Below are 21699 nucleotides of genomic sequence, written 5' to 3' on the forward strand. Positions count from 1 at the left end.
TTAGTTGCATAATGTGTGCATCCAGTCAGACAGCTGCCAATCCAGTTGCAAGTCATAAGATAGACCAAATGATGGGAGTTTACTTAATACACCCTTCTACCAGATCCTGTCAAAGTCTTGGAGATAACAAGAGTGACCATCTAGGACTCACCAAATTTTTTCATGATATATGTCTGGAGATGGCTGACATAGGCAGATCCCCTGATGATTAATAACAATGGAACCCATATTGGTAAGCATGTATTAGTTGAGCACTTTCAAGGTAATGAAGGAGTTTACAGGTCTCTCCACTACCTTTGAGAGAGCTGAGGTGAGAGAAATTGTGCAGTAGTTTGATGACAGGCATTTATCACCCTTCTTGGTAATAGGTTATATGTGGGCTAAATCTCATAGTGTGGATAGATAACAATAGAATCAAAAAGCATAAATGAATGAAAGTCAACTCTGGAATACACACCTTTAGGACAATTGGAGAAATCCCATCGAGACCAGATTTTCTGCATCTAACATGCATAAAATATTCTTCTGATTTCTTTCTGAGAGAAAGTCAAAGGGGGCATTGTGTGGGTGAGTGTTTGGAATGGTTGGAGGGGACACATGCCAAGGTCAAACATACACAAATTAGAGGAAAAGTAAGTGGGCAGAAAGCTTGCCTTTTCAGTGGGTGATGCTATAGAACCATCCAAATGTAATTGATGGAAGCTATATTGGACAGAAGTTATGGCTGATAACTTCGGTAAGTGACCAGAAGGCATGACTGCCTTTTTTTTTTTTTTTTTTTTTTTTGAAATGGGCTCTCATCCACAAAAAATGATTATTTGTAAATCTATGGTATATTCATACTATAGATTTACAACCCACGGTCAAACATACACAAATTAGAGGAAAAGTAAGTGGGCAGAAGGCTTGCCTTTTCAGTGGGTGATGATGTACAGAACCATCCAAATGTAATAATGATGGAAGCTATATTGGACAGAAGTTATGGTTGATAACTTCAGCAAGTGACCAGAAGACATGACTGCCATTTTTTTTTTTTTTTTTTTTTTTTTTTGAAATGGGCTCTCATCCACAAAAAAATGGTAATTTGTAAATCTATAGTATATTCATACCATGAGTGGACTACGGATTTTTTTTAGAAATGGGGGGGAAAAAACCTCACAGGCAGTTTAGACTGCAAAAATGAAAAAGAACACTACAGTCTCATCAATATGCCTATCGAGGATTTAGGCATAGATTAGGAAAAAGATATTAAAATATCTTTTTCCTAATGGTTTGTAATTTAAGGCTTGTTTTGGTAATTTTTCTGTTTTCATTCTTTCAACGTGTTCTGTCCATTTGTGTTTATATTTTAAATTTTTTTTTTCTATTACTGATTCCTGGTTTAATTCTTTCATCATTTCTTTTGTGATCAAATAGAGCATATTGGCAGTTTTTCTCATAAACTTTATTTCTGCTGTTATTAATCTTCATTTGTTTTTTTGTTTTATTGTCCAGATTTCGCTTCCATACAATAAGATTGGTAGGGCTAATGTATTGTATACTTTTAGTCTGGTTTGTTTATGAACTAAGTTTGGTTTAAATATAGAGTTAATTACATCTTTTATTTTTAAATATTTTGCAATTTTTAGATTTATATCTTTTTCATTTTCATATGTAATCATACATCCTAGGTAGTTAAATGAATTCACCTGTTCTAAAATCTTGTTATCTATTACTATTTTAGTTCTTACTGGATCTCGTCCTTTAAAGGCCATCATTTTTTATTTTTCTGTTGATATATCATTCCATAATCTCTGGCTATCTCATTTCAATTTAAAATACCTTTCTGTGAGTTATCTTCAGAATTTGTAATTATTATTTGGTCATTAGCAAAAAAGGAGTGTATTTAAGTTCACAGTAGGAGAAGGTTTAATACCTTGACGGAAATTTTTATTCCATTTTATTATTATTTCATTTAGATAAATATTAAAAGAGTTGCTGAAAGGGGACATCCCTGTCAGACTCCTTGGTTTATCTCTATAATTCAACTCCACATCATTTTGCACTATTTAGCATCATTTAGCCAAATCAGATGATCTCTGTAATTTCCCTCCAAGATGACTATTGTTTTAAATTTTCAGACCTTGACACATTCTCAGAAGCAATACAGAAATAACTTACTGGCATGAGCACCTTCCCTCATTCTACCTTGAATGCATTCATCTGTCATTCCAACCTTGGTTCTATATCATAAAGCAGAACACAATAAAAATGACGTATGTTGCAATTGGCTGGAATACAAAGTTCCCAACATCATTTTTTGCACAAAATAAATCCTGAAATGCCTACAGATTTAATATAAACTATTTATATTAAATAGTTTATATTAAACCATTTAATATAAATGGTTTAATATAACTTTACATAACTTTAATATAACTTAACTTTACAGTTAAGATTTGTTATATCTGATTTCACTAATGGTCTCTCTCATAGAAATGTTACAATCTGGAATTCAATAATAAAAATAAAAAAATAAATAAATAAATAATCCTCATATCTCACTTTCTTGAAATAGAGAGAATCAAAATTTAATAAAAAAAAATTCTTATACCCAAGTTTCTTGAAACATTCAAACAGCAATAAAGTTATGATAATTCAATTGTCCTGTCAATCCTATCTATAGATAACCTTTTTAGAGAATAAATGAACAAGAAGTTCATCCAATTCCTTCTGAATATAAGTGTATGGCCATCTGCATCAAATTGACACTTATTCAAGTCATGTTGATTCTGCTGATTGCAATATAGACAATTCTTGGATTATTGCAATACTAACAATTTCTCTTAGAAATATACAGATAGCTAAAAAAAGACAAGCAACATCACTCTTTATATAACAGAAAAATATACTCTCGAAAATGTGAATGATACAAGAATAAACTTTATTATTCAAATTTCTTAGCTTTAAAAAATCAACCTGGATTAAACACAAAGTCGATGATTAAACTACTTTTTCTGAGATGAATTTTGGTTTTGGGCATTTATTTCTCTCTAGCTTTAGTAATCCAGTCACATTATTCTAAAGAACACTTTTCTATTAGCTCAGCAACACTGTGTAATTCAGTTCATTCCTAAACAGCCTTTTATGGCATATCAAAAAATCCTAGGTCATACACTGCATAGGGTTGTTAATTTCATGGATAACTATCAGTATATCAAGAAATGATGATTCACCCTTTTATTTTTGACTGAAAGCTGGTTTATTTTTTAACAAATTATTTAGTTGAATGCAATGATATTTTTACTGCACTACTAATATACTGCTAGTGATACACATCATACAGACTCTCCCTATCAAGCAAACCTGACCTTTTTGCATCATGTCGGATGTTTCTTGGTTTGGTGATCCCACTGATTACAGCTATTTTTGATGCAGTAATACTTGCCAGGATTGCCAGAGTATTTTGTATCTGTAGACTGGTCCTTCCCCCTTTTTTCTTTCCTTCTTTCTTTTCTTCTTGTTCCTTCCTCCCAATGCTATTTAGAGTATTCAAGGGCTAGGGGATGAATCATTCCTATTTTATCTTATGTGGAAAGGGCCTCTGCAACCCTACCACTTTCTTCTTGCAGTGACTTCACTCCAAAATGCTAATAAGATTGTGCCTCATAACACATCTCATGATGCATCGGCTGTCGCGCTGAATAATCAGAGCCGCGTTCAGGGCTTAGGCAGAGAGTTCTGTTCGAGAAGTATATTACAGTCTCCATCAAAAGTCAGTGATACTGTGAACAAGCAACACAATGTATTCCTTTCTAAGATTAATCTTAGAAAGGAATTTTACATAGGCACATGGAATGTCCAGGGTTTACAGATGGGTACTCTTGAGATTGTCTGTAAAGAGATGAATAGGTATAAAATTGACATTTTGGGAATTACAGAGACCAGATGGAATGGAGAAGGTCACTTCAAAAGACAGGATGGTAAGCTAGTTATTTATTCAGGTGGTGACTCAAAACATCATGGAGTAGCTGTGATACTGAAGACAGCTCAGGCAAGAAGCCTTCTTGGTTATAACCCCATTAATGATAGGATACTCTCTATTAGACTTAAGGCTCAGCCTACCAATGTATCAATTGTGGTAGTGCATACACCCCACATGGATAGGCCTGAAGAAGAGAGTGAAGAATTCTATGAAAACTTACAAACCGTTTTGGACTGCCTACCAAGGAGAAACATACTGTACATCTTAGGGGACTTAAATGCAAAGTGGGAAAGAGTATGAAAGTCAGGCCAGAGTGTGGCATGTTTGGTCTGGGTGAACATAAGACTGTTGGAATTTGCCCGTGCTAACAGATTAGTTATTACCAATACCTGCTTCCAGAAACATCCACGACGGACCTATACTTGGACATCTAACATTGACAGGTCAAGGCACTAGATTGATTACATTCTGGCTCTCCAGCAGTGGAAGACAAGCATCTCTGATGTGCATACTTGTCCTGAAGCAGATTGTGGTACAGACCATCAGCTAGTAAGAGCCAAAGTAAGACTAAGACTCCAAAAACGTCCAGGTTTTCTGAGACTATAATCCAATCTAGGCACATCCCACTAGATTGGATGTTAGAGTAATTCCTAGTCGAGTCACAGAAGAAACATCAACTCGGTTGGATGATTTTTGGAGACCAATGAAGAAAACACACCAGAAATGCTTTGGTAAGGAGTCAAGATGATAATACAGGATACAGCGAAGAAGTATCTCGGTCCAATAAGAAAACCAAGAGACCCATGGATATCAGATTCAACATGGGAACTAATCAAAAGAAGGCGGTTGGAAAAACAAAGAGAACAGGGACCGAAGAATAAAAGAAATTACATAGAGAAGTCAGAAGAGCCATCAAGCAGGAACAAAGAAAAGTTCTATACTAATAAAAGTGAAGAAAGAGAGTTCCAGATGAGAGGGCATAATTATAAAAGGATGTTTTATTTAGTTTGCGACTTAAAGCACAAGTTTAAGCCTAAATTGAATGTCATCAAAGACAGGAATGGATCATTACTAACAGAAGAGTTGGAAATCAAAAACAGATGGAAAGAATACTGTGAGGAACTGTACAGCAGAGTGGATAAAGAAAATGTGGAGTCCTCCCACCAAGAAAATTTTGATTTGGAACCTCCTCCACTTAGGCATGAAGCTGAAAGAGCAGTTCAGCAGCTTAACAGCAATATGGCCCCAGGATACAGATGAAATCTCAGCAGAGTTAATTAAGGCCACAGGGGATGGAGGTATAAGAGTGTTTCGTAGATTGATTACAAAGATATGGGAGAAAGGATCATGGCCTGAGACTGGAAGAAGTCAGTTTTCATACCACTACATAAGAAAGGTGATATCAAGGCATGCAAGAATTATAGAACTATTAGTTTGATATCTCATGCAAGCAAAATTTTATTAAAGATCATGCTAAATAGGACTGAGGCCAAATTTGAGGCAGAGATGCCCGAGTAACAAGCAGGTTTTAGGAAAGGTAGGGGCACCAGAAATCAGATCCTTTGCCTTAAGACCGATCACAGAAAAATATAAAGAATTCAGACTCCCTCTGGTAATGTGTTTCTTAGACTACTCTAAAACTTTTAACTGTGTTTAGCATGTGAAACTGTGGGAAGTAGTGAAAAGAATGGGTTTTCCTCAACACACTATAAGGTTGATAGCCAACTTGTATGAGGAGCAAGAAGCCACAGTAAGAACAGGTGTTGGATTGACTGACTGGCTTCAAGTTGAAAAAGGAGTTAGGCAAGGATGTTGACTTTCTCCTCACTTGTTTAGTATATATGCAGAGGACATCATGCGTGAAGCATTGGATGAGTTCAGGACAGGAATTAGGATAGGAGATAGATTGAATTGATCAGTAATCTGAGGTATGCTGATGATACAGTACTCCTTTGTAATGATATGGAACTAGGTCTAATTCTTGACACAGTTAACAAGATCAGTAATAACAGAGGACTTCAACTCAATTCTAGCAAGACAAAGATCATGGTTCTCAAAGGAAAAACAAACAGAGAAGTTCTTGAGAAACAAGTGTACCTTAATGGAGAAAGAATTGAGGAAGTCAGCAAGTTTGAGTACTTGGGATCCATTATTAATGTGAAGAATTGCTGTTCAGAAGATGTCTGAAAAAGGTTAGGAATGGCTAAAACAACAGTCAGAGACTTGTCTAAAATCTGGAAGGATGGATCTATCTACACAGGAACAAGGTTGAAGATTTTGGTTGCAGTTGTTTTTCCGACAGCAACTTATGGATGCGAGACTTGGAACCTAAAGAAGTCAGATATCTGCTTTTGAGATGTGGTGTTACAGAAGGCTGTTAAGGATATCATATACCGAAAGGCATACAAATGAAATGAATGAATGATTTTTACTTAAAGGAGGAAAGCATAACAGAGAATTTAAATGCACCACAACCAAAGGTTATGCATACAGTTACTCTGCTACAGAGTAACTGTTAATCCCTCCAAACAAAAGATGACTTGCTTGTAAGTGATATAGCCTGTTTTTCCACAAACAGTGGCTCTGGTGAACCTGGCGAGCATTGCCACTGCAAAAGTATATCTTCTCTAATTGAAGGAAATGCCAACTACATCTCTAGGTGGTAGATGTCTTCCATCAGTCAGTGAAATAGCACGATCTTGCTTATTAGAGATCTGAAGTGGCTGCAGCCATGTTTGGTCACTAGAGCATGAGTTCCAGTTTCTATATTACCCCCCCCCCTCTTCCCACATGCAGTGAAAGTGATGCCCTCAATGGCATACCAATCTCACTGTGGGGGATGATATTCCCCCCCCAATTCAAGGGGTAAAATGGTTCCACAGGCCAGCCACTGGATAGTACATGCGACTCAGTAACAAATCTCAGGCTTCCTGACCAGCTGGTGTCAAATCCAGCAACCATGTATTTTCCAGTTCATGACTGGAGGGAGACCAAATACTGTGACTGCAGGAGGAACTGTAGAGGCCACATATGGACAGGATTCAGTTCCTGCTGTGTGGACAGTATGTTTGCAAGTCTGTCACCTCTCACTGCATGCCCCACTTCCTCTTTTATATCTTCCTCACCAAATACTATGGACCACAACCCAAAAATGTGCAATTTTACTGAAGATCTCAAAAATTCTTCCACAAAAAACAGTTTTAAAAAAAAACATAAAAAACAACAATAAAAAATCCAACCATAAAAATCATCAAAAATCCAACCAAACAACTCACCAACACTAATTCTTACCAGAAAAAAAAGTTTCCCCATCCACTTCATCAACATCCCTAGCCTCAACAGCAATATAAACGATGTGCACCACCACATGCAGTCATCTAAACCAGAATTACTGTTCCTATCAGAACCCTCGGCAATGTTACCTCCACACTACCAAGAACAGCTCCCTTCATGTCTCCTATAGTCTTCTGATAAAAAGAAATCCAAAGAATCTTTAATAATCTGAACACAAATAAGGCATCTGGTCTTGATGGTATCCCACCCATTGTGTTAAAAAACTGTTCCCCAGAACTAACACCTATCATGTATTGCCTCTTCAATTTATCCTATTCAACTGACATCTAACCTACAACATTGACACAGGTCTACATCCAGCCCATCCTAAAGAAAGATGATAAAAATCAACCAACAAACTACTGTCCAATTGCTCTCACTTCTGTTCTCTCTAAAATTATGGAGGAGATCATCAACGACCAACTCTTGAACCACCTAGAGACATACCAACTAATCAATAACCAGCAGTACGGATTCTGCCAGTCATGATCTACAGCTGATCTTCATGCTTTCATCATGTACCTCTGGACTCAGGCCATGGAGAAATTTGGAGAAACTCGCATGGTTGCCCTCAACATTACAAAGGCATTTGATCGGGTTTGGCAGAGGGGCCTACTTAACAAACTGCCATCCTCACTCTGCAACTGGATTGTCAACTTTCTCACTGGTCACTCACTGTGTCATGGTGGATGGTTTACTATTCTCAAATTTTCCCGCCAATGCAGGAGTACCCCTGGATTCTGTTTTTTCACCCACTCTCCTCCTCTTGTATATAAATGACCTGCTCTCACAGACTTCCAGTCCTATCCACAGCTATGCTGATGAAAGTACACTCAATTGCTCCTTTTCATTTGGCAAACTTTGCAGTATTAGAATCCTCAAGATCTACCACAACCAGTGATCTGAACTCAGACCTCCTAACTATATCCCTGTGGGTAAGGACAACAGTTCTGTCTGATCTCTTGCAAGAAAGAGCTCGCATCCCCCCCCCCTCTTACCTTCAGTAATACTGAGATATCCAAATATGATCTCAGATTTCTCTTCTTGGACTGACCTGCACCTCCTATCTTTCCTAGCACAACCACATTTCAACTACTGCTTCTGTAGCCACCAAAAAACTTGGCATACTTTTTTGCACAAGACACTACTTCACATCTCCATAGCTGCTAACTCTATGCAAAGCCCAAATCCACCCAAGCTGTGGAATATTGCTCCCATATTTGGGGTGGTGTACCCAAATCCTCTCTACGATTGCTCAATTCTGTCCAGAAGAAGGCAATCCAGCTAATTAATGATCCTCTCTCTCAGATGTTCAGTACCTGCCCTGTGCCTCTTCTACAGATACTTTCGTGGAAAGTGCTCTGCTGAATTGGCCACTATTATTCCTCCACTCTCCTCCGAAATCATTAAAACAAGAGCCACTGCTAACCAACATCCTTTTCCCATCCATCTTGAAACTCACCGAACCAACTATACTGCCTCCTCTTTCATTCCACCTACTTGTCCTTTGGAACAGTCTTGCCCACTCTGCATTCCCAAAGATTAAAACCCCTCAGCTGTTCAAGCAAAAGCGAACAGATTCTTCCTTCCTTCTATTACTCTTGTCCACACATGGCACTAATGTTCTATAGGCCTTGAGTGGATCAGATATATATATGAGGGACATCCAGAAAGTAAGTTCCAATGGGCTGTCAGAGAAACAAAAATATACTTACAAAAAAAACTTTATTGGAAATTAAATAAGACATCTTTCACTACTTTTCTACATAATTTTCGCCATTGTTCAGGCACTTATCATAACGGGGCACCAAGAGTTGTATACCTTCATCATAGAAAGTTACCGCCTGTGACACAAACCACATATTGACTTCTTCTTTGACCTCATCGTTGTCTTGAAACCGCCGCCACCAAGGAAAGATTTTAGATGTTTGAACAGGTAAAAGTCACTTGCCGCAAGGTCAGGACTATATGGGGGATGATGGAATTGTTCCCAGCCGAAGGTGACTAGAAGCTGTCATATTATGCCAGCCATGTGTGGGCAGGCATTATCATGAATCAAAACAACGCCCCTGGTAAGCATGCTATATCGTTTTTCTGGATCGCACGATGCAGTTTCTTAAGGGTTTGGCAGTACATACTCGCACTGATTGTGGAGCTTGACCCAAGAAGTCTACCAGCAAAATTCCTTGTCTGTCCCAAAACACAGTACACATGATTTTCTGAGTGGAAACTGTTGTCTTCAATTGTATCTTGACTGGTGATGAGGTGTGCCTCCACTCCATGGACTGTTGTTCGGATTCAGAGGTTGAGTGCAACACCAAAGTCTCGTCCCCAGTGACAAGTCTGCTCGGGAAATCATCGCCATACTCATGGTAGCGTGTCAAGAACTCCAATGCACTGTCCAGCCAATTCACTTTGTGTTGTTCTGTAAGCAACTTCGGCACCCAGCGTGCACACAATTTCCGATAATTCAGTTTCACTGACACAATTTCGTGAAGACATGAATGTGAAACTTCTGGAAATTGCAGCAAGAGTATGTCATAGTGAATCCCCTATTCTGTCGAATCTTCTCTTCAACTGAATGCACCAAATCGTCAGTCACGAAAGATGGTTGCCTGCTCTGTTCATCATCGTACACACCTGTCTTTTCTTCATTCAAAAGTCTTACACATCTTCGTGCTACTGAATCACTCACTGCGTGTTCTCCATAAACCTCAATAATTTCAGCTGCTTTAACATTCCTTGCATTTTCAAGAAACGGATAACTGACATAATTTCACATGTGGTGGGTGATTCGATTTTCTTAGACATTATAAACACACACCAAGAAGCGTACACACTGCGAGAATGTCTGAAAATGGTACCAACACCTTATTAAGGAATAAACAAACTCAGCATGCATACGGACCATTGCGATTGCAGCGCTGCAGTGAAAATATTTAAAAATGGAACTTACTTTCTGGACGTCCCTCGTATATATATATAAAACACTAGTTATTTATGTAAATTAAAGATACCAAGAAATTATACTCTATGGTTTAATCTTTTATCCAAGTGCAAGCAAAGTTTCACCTAAAGTAATTTCAGGATTGGGCAACTCGTGAAACTACAGAAGCTAATGACTTCATATCACCTGCCTTAGTATCCCATAATACAAAGCACATATCCTTATGGACATGTATAATACTATGCATTATGGGAAGGGTCACTAACCGGACTGGTTTCGATCTTTACTGAGGTCTCATCAGTGGGAGTCAAACCCAGAAGTGATATCAAAGTTAAAGTAATGCAGAAGTAATATTTCCATATATAATAATAATAATAAGCTAATGCCTTTTATTCCCTTATAGGGAATAGGTGAGGCCTTTAAACCCTATCTAGCTTTTGGAGTGATCAGTTCAATCTCCACCAGTAGCCAATCAGAGATAGCTGACCCATGTCTATCACTAATTATAGGTGCACCAATGAAGAGATGAGCAAATGAGTGCTGCCATCTCTTGGTACCTAACCCTAAAAGGATATGTTACTGTCTGAAATAATGTGGGTTCTACAGTCGATTTTCTTGAGTTTACAGGATGAAAAACCTGCTTGCTCATGCAAGAAATCGACTAACACAGGAATCAGTCGAAGAAAGGATTAGAAAAAGTTCCTCCAGTCGGCAACTAGACTCGAACTTATAAGTCTATCTTTGTGCGGCCAAGCATAGACAATGCAAGCACCATTTGCACTGAGCTATAGAGTAGCCAAAAGGTGTCACACCTTATTACTAAAATACTCTTAATTAGAGTATTAATAGTCTAATCTGGAATAGTTATTCATGGTATAAACAACACCAAGAAGGGAAAAAATAAATTTAAAAAAAAAAAAAACACCTTTTCAGTAAATGATTATAACTGATAAAAAATAGATAAAATACTGCTTTACCCATCCTTTCAGTAAATAAACACAAAATCACAGTAGAACTATTCTCACCAGAATAAATTAGAAAAGATAGCTAAAGTTCATCACAAATATAATCTCCATACAACTTTCACACGATTACAATTCAGCTAGCTGTCTTCATCCATTTTCCTAAGGATCAATTTTGACCTCTTGCCCATTCTGGAGCATCCGTGCATGCAGTTTAATCTAATTTGGAAAGACGGGTAGATCAATTAAAGAATGTCTTGAAGAACAACAAAATTACATCTGCAATCATCTATATGGTAAATTGAGACTGGGAGACCATGCTCTTGATATCCTGTTGTGCAGGATATCAAGTTAGTAAATTACTAAGACATGACCGACACAAAGCCATGCTGACCCTCATACAGTATCATATTTTTATCTACCCATTCTTGAATTCTCTTTTTTAACAATTCTTCTAGTACTTTTACCACCATGCCTGAAATACTGATTGGTCTATAATTTGCTACTGCAGTCTTAGAACCTTCCTAATGCAAAGGAATTATTTTGACCTCTTTCCACTCCCTTGGAACTCTACCAGAGCTGAGACTTAAAGAGCCTAGTCAAAGGTATTGCCAGTTCCCTTGCACATTCTTGCAAAACTACACTGAGATTCTGCAATATCTATCTTAAGAACCTCCAATTCACCCACTTGTGTTTCCACATTAGTGTCTATCACAAAGGTTAAAGCAGTTAACCTCACTAGGATGACACACCTTTGCAAAGTGGTCACTAAGTAACTCATATTTTATCCACTTCTGTCTCTTCATGGCCATCACTCATTAAGGTTAATCTTCCATAGTCATTCTACCTCTTACTTGCCATATAACGAAAGAACTCTTTGGGATTTCCTTTGGCCTGCTCAGCTAGTTTCTTCTCATAATCCAATTTTTGCCTTCCTTGCCATGCTGGTCACCTTTCTTGACTGAGCTTTGTACTGTTCATGAGTTTGCTGGTCACCTTTCTCTTTATATATCCTCCACAGCATTTCCTTCTGATGAATTACATCAAATGATTGATATAATTCATCCACCATGGGAAGATAGGTAATTACTGAACCAGATATTACAGAAATGACAGAAAATTGAAAAATCGTGAATATAAGAGCAGTGTCTACAGTGGGAGAAAGTTGTTCTGTTAAGGTGGTTCCCAAAGCTCTCTTAAAGTGTTACATTAAGAGAGCTTTGGGAACCACCTTCCTCTTGGCAGTATGGCTATGACAGTGTTTCTCACTTGGAAAATTCAGCTAGAAAAGTTTGTAGAAAAAAAGAGGAAGTGAACCCCAATACCTAGATTATATAGGTCTTTTAATATAACTACCTCCAGCTGTGTCATATCAATGCTTTCATGCAAAAGACAACTCACCCGAGGGGGATACATTCCAAGACACCCTGGGGATAGTACCAAACCCTATATATATGCTATGTTTTTTCCTATACATACATACATACCTATGATAAATTTATAAATTAGACACAGTAAGAGATTAAAAACAATAATTAATAATAAAATAGAGCAATTATACTGTAATAAAAGTTATCTGAACATGAATGGAATCTTAGCAACCTCAGCATACGATTTTTTTTTAATTATTTATTTATTATATGAAGTCAAGAACTTTCACCTTTTTCACTTAAAAGGAAGCACTTTATGGCTTCTCTTTGACATATTCAAATTGCCAGCATCACTACTCTTGCACTTTAGGGCCATCATTAAGTAAAATAAGGGTTGCTTGAACACAAGCACTGCAATACTGCGAAGTTGATCTGATAACCGAAAAATACTCAGAATGGCACGCAATTTAAAACTTATGAATCGTTTATTACCAAAAGTAAGGGCCATATGGCTTCATTTGAGCGATGTAAAATTACATAGGCAAAGTGGATACTAGCTCCAACATAATTTCAAAGCTGAATGTTCACAGAAACTATGAAAGTTTCATAAGTTCACCTTAAAACTTACGAGAATACAATCCTCGGCATCCCAAGTCAACTTATGAAACTTTCATAATTTCTACAAACACTTAGCTTTGAAATAATATTGGATCTAATATTCACTTTGCTGATATAATTATAAATTGTTGATTTCTGGAATTTTCCATTTAATATTTTTGGATCGGGGTTGACCTCGAATAACTGAAACGGCGAATGAGTGGGGACTATGGTACACAAGAGATTGTTCACATTTCAGGAATGTATCTCTGATACATTCCTGAAAAAATGTGGATGTTTTTAAACAAAGCAAGTCTAATGTTCAACAGCATTAGACTGCTTGCTTTGTTTGAAAACATCCATCAGAGATGCATTCCTGAAATGTGAACAATATCTATATATATATTTTTTTACAATCAATACAAGCCTTATAAGGCTCAAAGAGCTGTCATGCTCATCTAGAGCAGGCTTTTACAACATCCATGCCCAAGATGGAATATTGCTTTTTAGAGACCACATTAGGCAAGGCATTAACCATTTTCTCCACTGGCCTCCTTAGTCCAGTCAGTATCAACAATGCCTTTTTGGTTGGAAAGATGACCAAAAGCAGAAGATTCAGTGTGTTATGCATTCAACTGTACAAGGATGTTGGGTTGCTGTTGCTTGTGCTACTGTAGGTTTGTTTAACAGAGATAGGGGAAAAGCATGATGGAAGCTAGTGAACAACACCCATGGAAATATCTGTAGAAGAGACACAATGCAGAAACAACTGACTACCTATATAACAGTGGCTTTGAGAGAGGGGTCAGCAGTCAACTGAACTGTTATCTTCTACACAGCACCAAATATTTTAGAGAGGTTTTATGTGCCCACTCCAAATATGAGGAGTATTCCAAGATTGTGAAGATTTAGAATTTGTATGGACTAAAGTAGATGGATGGATGGAAAGTTATGTCTTGAGTGAAAAAAGATGCCAATTTTTTTTTGGAAACTAAGGAGAGTACAGAAGTGATTGACTGGGTCAAGAAAGCCTATAAGTATGAGTCAGTACAAAAAGAGAAATCTAGTCTTGACTGTTGAGGTGAGCATTGGCAAAGGTAAGGGAAGAAAATCTAAACTTCTTTTTTATAGAAAAAAATACAAAACTATTTTGGAAGTAGTGAAGGTCACTAGGTCAATTAATGCCCTGCTGAAGGATGGAGATCATCTTTTTATGACACTTCTTGTAGATGATCTTCAAGCTCAAGGTTGAGCACTGTATGTTGTTGTATGCATAGGACCTCAAGGAAGTTTGAGATCAGTTAGAGCAAGTCATTTATATATATGTTTATATATGCATAGGACCTCAAACCTTATTCTTAAACCATATTCACAGCAAAACTGTGAATACGGTTTTGAGATTGGTTAAGACAGGTCATTTATATACATATTTATATATATTATATATACAAAGGGGAGAAGAAAGACCATAAGATAATTTGCTGAAGCACTCAATGACAAGCTGTATGAAATGCCTTGGAAATATCAAATGCAACAACACAGATTTCTCCAAACCTTCATTGGCAAAATCCATACTGGTGGTCAATGATAAGTTGACAGTTCTCAAGGTGTCAGAGAAGTTGATTGCTGACATTCTCCATTACTTTAGACTACACTGAGTTGAGAGCAATAGGTCAATATTTGGATGGCACACTTATCACCTTTTTTTAGGAAATGGCTGTACATGGTGGGAAATGGATTTCAATGACTGTGTGAGACCACTGCCCCACTTATTGGAGACTTGAAAAAGATCCATGTTTAGTCTCTAAAGCAGGGTTTCTAGACCTGGTTTAAAATAAAAAAAAGAAAAAAAAGGTAGGATACAAAACCTTTTTTTGGTATATCCAGACTGTTCAAGATTCTGCTATATATCATTCAGAGACATAAGACTTCCTTTTCCTTGAAGCTTGATTATCTGCAATCTAGATTCTAATAGTGAAGACATCTCTTGACTCCCTTTTCCAGTTGCAGACCAAACTGGAAGAGAAGCAATTGAAAAAAGGGAGTCAAGAGATGACTTCACTATTAAAATCTAGATTGCAGGTAATCAAGCTTCAAGGAAAAGAAAGTCAAGGAGATCAGAATGATTTTTAGAATGACAAGAAGGAAATTTTAAGCCACAGAAGGTCAAAAAAGGGGATATCAAGAATCCTCAGGCAAGGAATATTGGATCACACAAAAGCACAAATTTTCCATCCTTGGAGCAGAAAGAATCAGGATGAATTAAAATGAGCTGTGGTGGTTGTGGCAGAGAAATGGAATTCAATCAAAACAGAAGATCAGCTTTGGGATGTGTATAGGTGATGGTGCACATCATGCCAGCTTGGTTGGCCGAGTAGTTAGTGCGCCTACTCTCCAACCAACAGGCTGCAGGTCCGAATCCCACTGTGGGCATGGATGTTTGTGATTGTCTTTAAGTGGGAGATGAATGTCATCCCCCGGTATGAAGTGACTACCCTGCTTACTGGAAGCCTGAAGTGACTTGAAAAAGTTTCTTGTTTGGTCTCTAGAGCAGGATTTCTTGACTATGTAATAAAAATGAATGAAAAATACAAAAAAAATATATATAAAATTGATAAAATTAGAAAAAAAAAAATTCTAGATTTACCCAGGTAAATCTATAGTACAAAACGTACTATAGATTTACAAATAATCTTTCATGGGTAACAGCAAAATAAAAAAATAATAAAATAAAATTTAGGTTGGGGCACCATGAATTAATGAGAGACATTGTGCCCTTGGACAGGAAAACACCCAAATTTGATTCCATTTGTGATGAGAGGAATCTTTATGTGAGCTTTTTCAACTGACAAAATTAGTTAATCTCATACGGAAGTAGCAGGATTTCCCTTCTTGGAAACTCGGATTTTTCATCCTGCATGAACAAAAAATAGTATTAGTGAGTGAGCAGCAAATTGTTGTGTAGATGATGGATAGTGGCATAGTGTAGATCAGGGTTTCTCAAACTTTTCCTATGACAGAAACACTTCACAAATCCTAAAATTTTAACCGAACACCTTGGTTAGAGTTGAGTATCATCGGTCTCGTATTCAATGTAAAGCTAAGCACATATTAACGTAGCAGCAGGCTGTATCGTATCGCAAAAATGTGACAGTGCACACTACAGGTGTGTGTCAGGCCACAGCGCATTGACCTTGCTTGTGACCGCATGTTTCCTATACCTCTGTACTTCACTCGCCCTTGGAGGTGTCGACAACCGTAGGTGGCTAAGTCAAAGCTAGCCTTAATAACACAATTCACACGCAAAGTGAGGAGGGCCTGACTTTCAAACATGTTTGAACTTGTCACAGCATTTAAACCATTCCAGGCTCATATTAATTTTGATAATTTTTCACAGAACACTTATTCACTTTCCACGGAACACTGGTGTTCCATGGAACATAGGTTGGAAACGCTGGTGTAGTTGGAAGATTAAGTGGTGTAGACAGTGGAGTGTGTGGTGTGGAGTGTCCTCCCATAATGAATCATTTTGACTCCACAGAGGTGTCATGTAATAAACATAACGATGATGAATGTCAGTGAAGTAAATGTCGGAAACTTTTTGCAAGATCTCTTGAGTTTTAATCTTTTTTTTTTTATAACCCCACGCATGAAAGGTCACAAGACCTTTAACATTGCAGTGCCATACCATGTGTGGACAAGTGATTAAGGAGAAAATGTAGGCTGTTGATGTGCTTCTTAAAGAGTGGGTGATTGCACTCACTGGGAAAAACAGCATGGGAGATATTGTTTCAAAGAGCAGAGATGGATGAAAAGATAATTTTCATGAGAAGTTATTTCAGTGTGTTCGGAGCCAGACAGGATATAGGTGTTGGCCAGTGGCTGCTCTAGTTTGTACATTATTACTGTTGCATTTTACATCAGTGGAGGAAAAGTAGCAATCAATTCAGAAGAGTAATGCCCATGAAAGTACAATTCTCCAAAATGATTCCTTTGGAGAATTCCCAAAAGTAAATTAATATAATTTTTAGAATCCATGTTTTTAATATCTAATATAAGAGACACTTCTTCCTGTATACAGGAACATGATGCCATCAAATATAGTATACAACTACAAAAATTACACACACACACACCCACCCACCCACCCACCCACACACCACTTTAATGTTCCTATATGGACAGGAGAAATGCTCTTCTCCTGTTCAAATGTTTGGAATGCCATACCTGCAAGTGTAGTGTTGCTGTTTACAAAAAAATTATGAAAAAACATTAAGGATTCATCTTTCATTTATATTCTCAAATATTCATTATAATTATGTAAAATATTAAAGTATTGGCAACTTCCAATTTACACTCATGTGTAGAGGTAGATGAATCAACATTAATCAAAATAAATAATAATTAAACACACTTGATACCATTCTGTTCCATAATGATCCTTGTTTACTCTGCTGATCTGGTGTAAGCCTGATATAGTTATTTGTAACCATTGTACTACCTATAAAGTCCCAGTTTGGTATCATCATTCCTAAGCCTACAAAACAAATTCTTTGATCAATATTTTATAAAATACATCATGCATTAAGTTGTAATAATTCCAAGAAAGAAATGAAGTCAAACAAATATATTATTATTATTTAAAAATATATGTGCGGGCGTGTGTGTGTCACTGTTATATTTAATGATTTATAAATGATCCAGCAATCATTTTTTGTTCAACTTTAAGGATAATCAAAATAATTTTTATTCAAAGATCATTTATTAACCACTGAACTTAAAATACTTCAATACTTGATATGCATTTAAAAAATTATTTGCTGACTGCTGTTAGCCATCTGGGATGTGAGCAGGAATTACAGCATGAGGAACAAGAAGAATGAATGAATTTGATGGAGAAGCTCTACAAGTGTTTTGTGAGCAATGGAAAAACCAAAACAGTTATGAAAGGAAAAGATGGCAATTCGAAAGGTTAACTTAAATACTGGGGGAAAACTAAGAAATGCTCATCAGTTTTTGCTTTATTTTTCATTAATAAAATTAAGATTTTTGCATTTGTATTATAATTTAAAGTAGAAATTCTTATTTAATTCAAAATTGACAAAGACCAAGATATAGGTCGATCGATACGATACAAAGTGCCTTAGACCAGTGCTTCCCAAACGTATGGATGCCAAGGCCCCATTTGGAAAAATTAAAATATTTCATGGCCCCATCGAAAAAAAAAATAGTAATACAGACATTATTATATTTATATTCAATACAATTTATATTCAGGAATTTGCATTTGTAATCTTTTTTGTGCTTCTTATCAATACCTTTGAAATTAAACTTATACGAATAAGCATATATTTACAAATATTCATTAAGCGCCAAAATAAGCAGGAAGCAAAATTTGTGAACTAATACCAATGCGTGATTTTTTCCATTAAAATATAAGAACAAAAAAGAAATAATAAAAATAAATGCATTTCTTTTAAGATTAAAAAAAGCCTACTTAGTCTTAAAACATTTTAAATTTGTTTTCATTATTTCATGGGCCCCTCCCCTCAACAAAACGTACGGCCCCAAGGGGGGGCTGTGGCCAACAGTTTGGGAAGCGCTGCCTTAGACGATAGAAATATAAGACCTGATAATGTTGGAGTATTGACAAGTAACAGACTGATTTGGAGGGAAATTGTAGATGGGAAGTTAGTAATGATGTAAATTTTTCATGTAGTATAATCATATCCTATACACTCCTTGAGGGTACATGTCAAGAATTTGATGATATGTCAGCTATTATCATTCCCTGGATTCTGTTAAGATTTTCTCCAGAATGGAGAACTACTACGGCTTCCTTGAAATTTCTGCAATGGAAGTCTTCTTCTATATAAGGCATGGAGCTGCTATCCCAATCAATGGTATGGTTTGTAATCGTGAAATGATGGGCTAGACCAGAGTTGTCAGTTCTGTTGTTATTAACATCTCCTATATGTTATTTTTTTCGGATTTTGAGGCTTCTCTACATCTGTCCTATATAGTTTAGACCACAAGCACATGGGATGTTGTACACTCCAGTGTGTTTGAAAAAAGGATTAATGTCTTTTGGCAATCTTAAAAAGGGAGGGACAGTCTTGACTGGTTTGAACTCAACTCTGATGTTGAAAGGTTTAAAAAGTTTTGCAATCTTTTTCGATACTGTACCTGCATAAGGAATAACTATGAATGATCTGTATTGAGTGATGGTAGATTGTTGTTGTGGGGGGGGGGGGGGGGGTTTGCTATGAAGAATCTTGTAGATTAAATTCCTTGGATAGCCATTTTTTATTAATGTCTCTGATATATGAGTAAGTTCACCATAGTTCCTTTTCTTCTGAGATGATGTTCGTGGCTCTATATTTGAGCATATGTATTATGCCAAGCTTCTGGGAAATATGGTGAGTTGATTTGAAATGAAGGTAGCGTCCATTGTGTGTTGGTTTGCGGTAGACTGTCAGTTTGATATGTCCATCTGCCAGTTTCTTGATTAGGTTGATAATCTTTCTCCAGTTCCAAAGTGAATTGTATTTTTTGATGGAAAGAATTAATTTTGGTTAAAAAGTCCAAAAGAGCTGTTTTTATGTTCCTCCAAATTATGAGTAATACTATCATATAAATTAAAAATTAAATTAAAACAGAATGCATAACATTACAAGGATGGAGCGTGTTGTGTTAGTTAAACTTGTTGGCATTAGATGTTTATAAATCATGGTTAATTAAAGATCAATATATATTTCATTTTAATTATATGTTTGAATGACCAAATATAATCTCAACAATGAACAAGTCCACTACTCAACACATCTCTGACTCTTTTCAAAAACACTATACAGCATCTGAAGTTACCACAGCCTATAAAGAATGCCAGACAAGAAAATCCTCAGGACCTGATGGTCTAGGGATAGAACTTTACCACAAGGCCTGGGATTTTATTTTTGGAGACCTATCTAATACTGATTACAAGATTTTTTCCTCATTATCAATAACAGGCTCAACGTGGGAATAAGATACGTAATTAAAAGCACACAGGTGTATGCAGTTCCAGGCCAAGCAGTAGAATTTAATCTGTTTCTGCTACGTGATCTAATCCATTTAGTTAATACGAAAGCAGTTGATGGCAAAGCTATCAGTAGCCCTTACTCAAGAATTTGATAATGTCTAGCATCCCTTTACAATCCACAATAAATTGGTGTAGATAAAAGGTGCTATCCATCACAAAAGGAGCCTATGTCAATTCGACTACCCACCTCCTAGTTAATGGGTTCCTTTTCACACCTGGTCAAAATTCAAAAAGGAGTCAAGCAAGGTTGTCTTAGTCCATCGCTCTTTGCATTAGTTCTCGAGGGGGTAACAGTTCCTTCAACTATGAAGAAAAATAAGGTATTAGCATATGCCAATGAATGTAGTGAGCACTTTGAAGGATAATGATTCCATACATATACAGTGGTATCACACTAATCCGAACCTCTTTAGTCTGAACCCTCCAGTAATCCGAACTACGGTTTGAAAGAAAAAAAAGTTTTATTTATTATTTTTATTATATTTATTATATATTATTATTTTGTGTGCTATTATTTTGCCTCCAAACTAACTGTACTGCATTGTTGCAACCAATGGATCAGAACATAATACAATCCATTAAATTAAAAGATCATAAAGACCTGCTTTTAAATGTAATTTCCCAAAATTACGACGTTACCACATCAGTAAAAAATATAAATTTGAAGGATGTAGCATTCTCAATTGATGTTGCTTGGGAATCCTCAAACCTGAAGCAATTCAAGTATCATGTAGAAAACTGTGGTCTTCTAGAATTTACGAAGATAACTATGGTGATACACAAAAAGCAGAAATTCAAAACGTACATAATTTGGTTAAAAATATAAATCCGAATGTTGAAATTTCACAAACAGATGTTACAGAATGGATTACAGGTAGAACCAAAAGTGAACTCAAATTCAAATCAGATGCTTAAATTATAAATATGATGCTACAGAATGAATTAGCAGACGATGATGATGATAAAGAATTCAAAGAAAAAAAAGTAAAACATGAAGAGACAGTTGACAGTTTTAATATGTGTATAGAATGGGCTAATTCAGAATGATACACCATTCCACAAAGTTTTTTTGCTAATGCAACTCCGAGAAGAAGCATTCGAAAACAGTTTAGCTTCCAAGAAGTGAAAGAAAATCAGTGACTTTTTTTAGAGAGAAATTTTAAAAAAACTTTTTTGTGTTATTTTGTGAAACTTTGTTTTGTGTATTGTGTACAAGGAAGTGATATTTTTTACGCAAATTAAGTTATGTACTGAACTATGCAATTTTACTAAATCGAGCCTGTGTAGCTCAGTGGATGTGGCGTTTGCACACCACGGCACTTGGCCGCACGAAGGAAGACTTGGTTTGGTTTCGAGTCTAGTCGGCGACTAGAGGAAATTTTTCTAAGCCTTTTTTCGACCGGTTCCCGAGTTAGTCGATCTCTGGCACGGGCAAGCGGGTTTTT

At 36.6% G+C, this 21699-nt stretch overlaps 1 protein-coding gene across 1 annotated transcript in view; it reads right to left on the bottom strand.

Annotated features, from left to right (window-relative positions):
* The window catches only part of LOC150107254 (vesicular integral-membrane protein VIP36-like), a 126663-nt gene that overhangs the window by 95011 nt on the left and 9953 nt on the right, over positions 1-21699 (bottom strand). Inside the window, exon 2 of the mRNA XM_090391103.1 lies at positions 17595-17710. Within this exon, the coding sequence (XP_090247229.1) occupies positions 17595-17710 (116 nt within the window). The remainder of the gene's footprint in view (positions 1-17594; positions 17711-21699) is intronic.

Source organism: Typopeltis vanoorti, chromosome 4 (assembly GCF_054136105.1).
Source record: "Typopeltis vanoorti isolate ZY-2024b chromosome 4, IOZ_Tvanoo_1.0, whole genome shotgun sequence".
Taxonomy (NCBI): domain Eukaryota; kingdom Metazoa; phylum Arthropoda; class Arachnida; order Uropygi; family Thelyphonidae; genus Typopeltis; species Typopeltis vanoorti.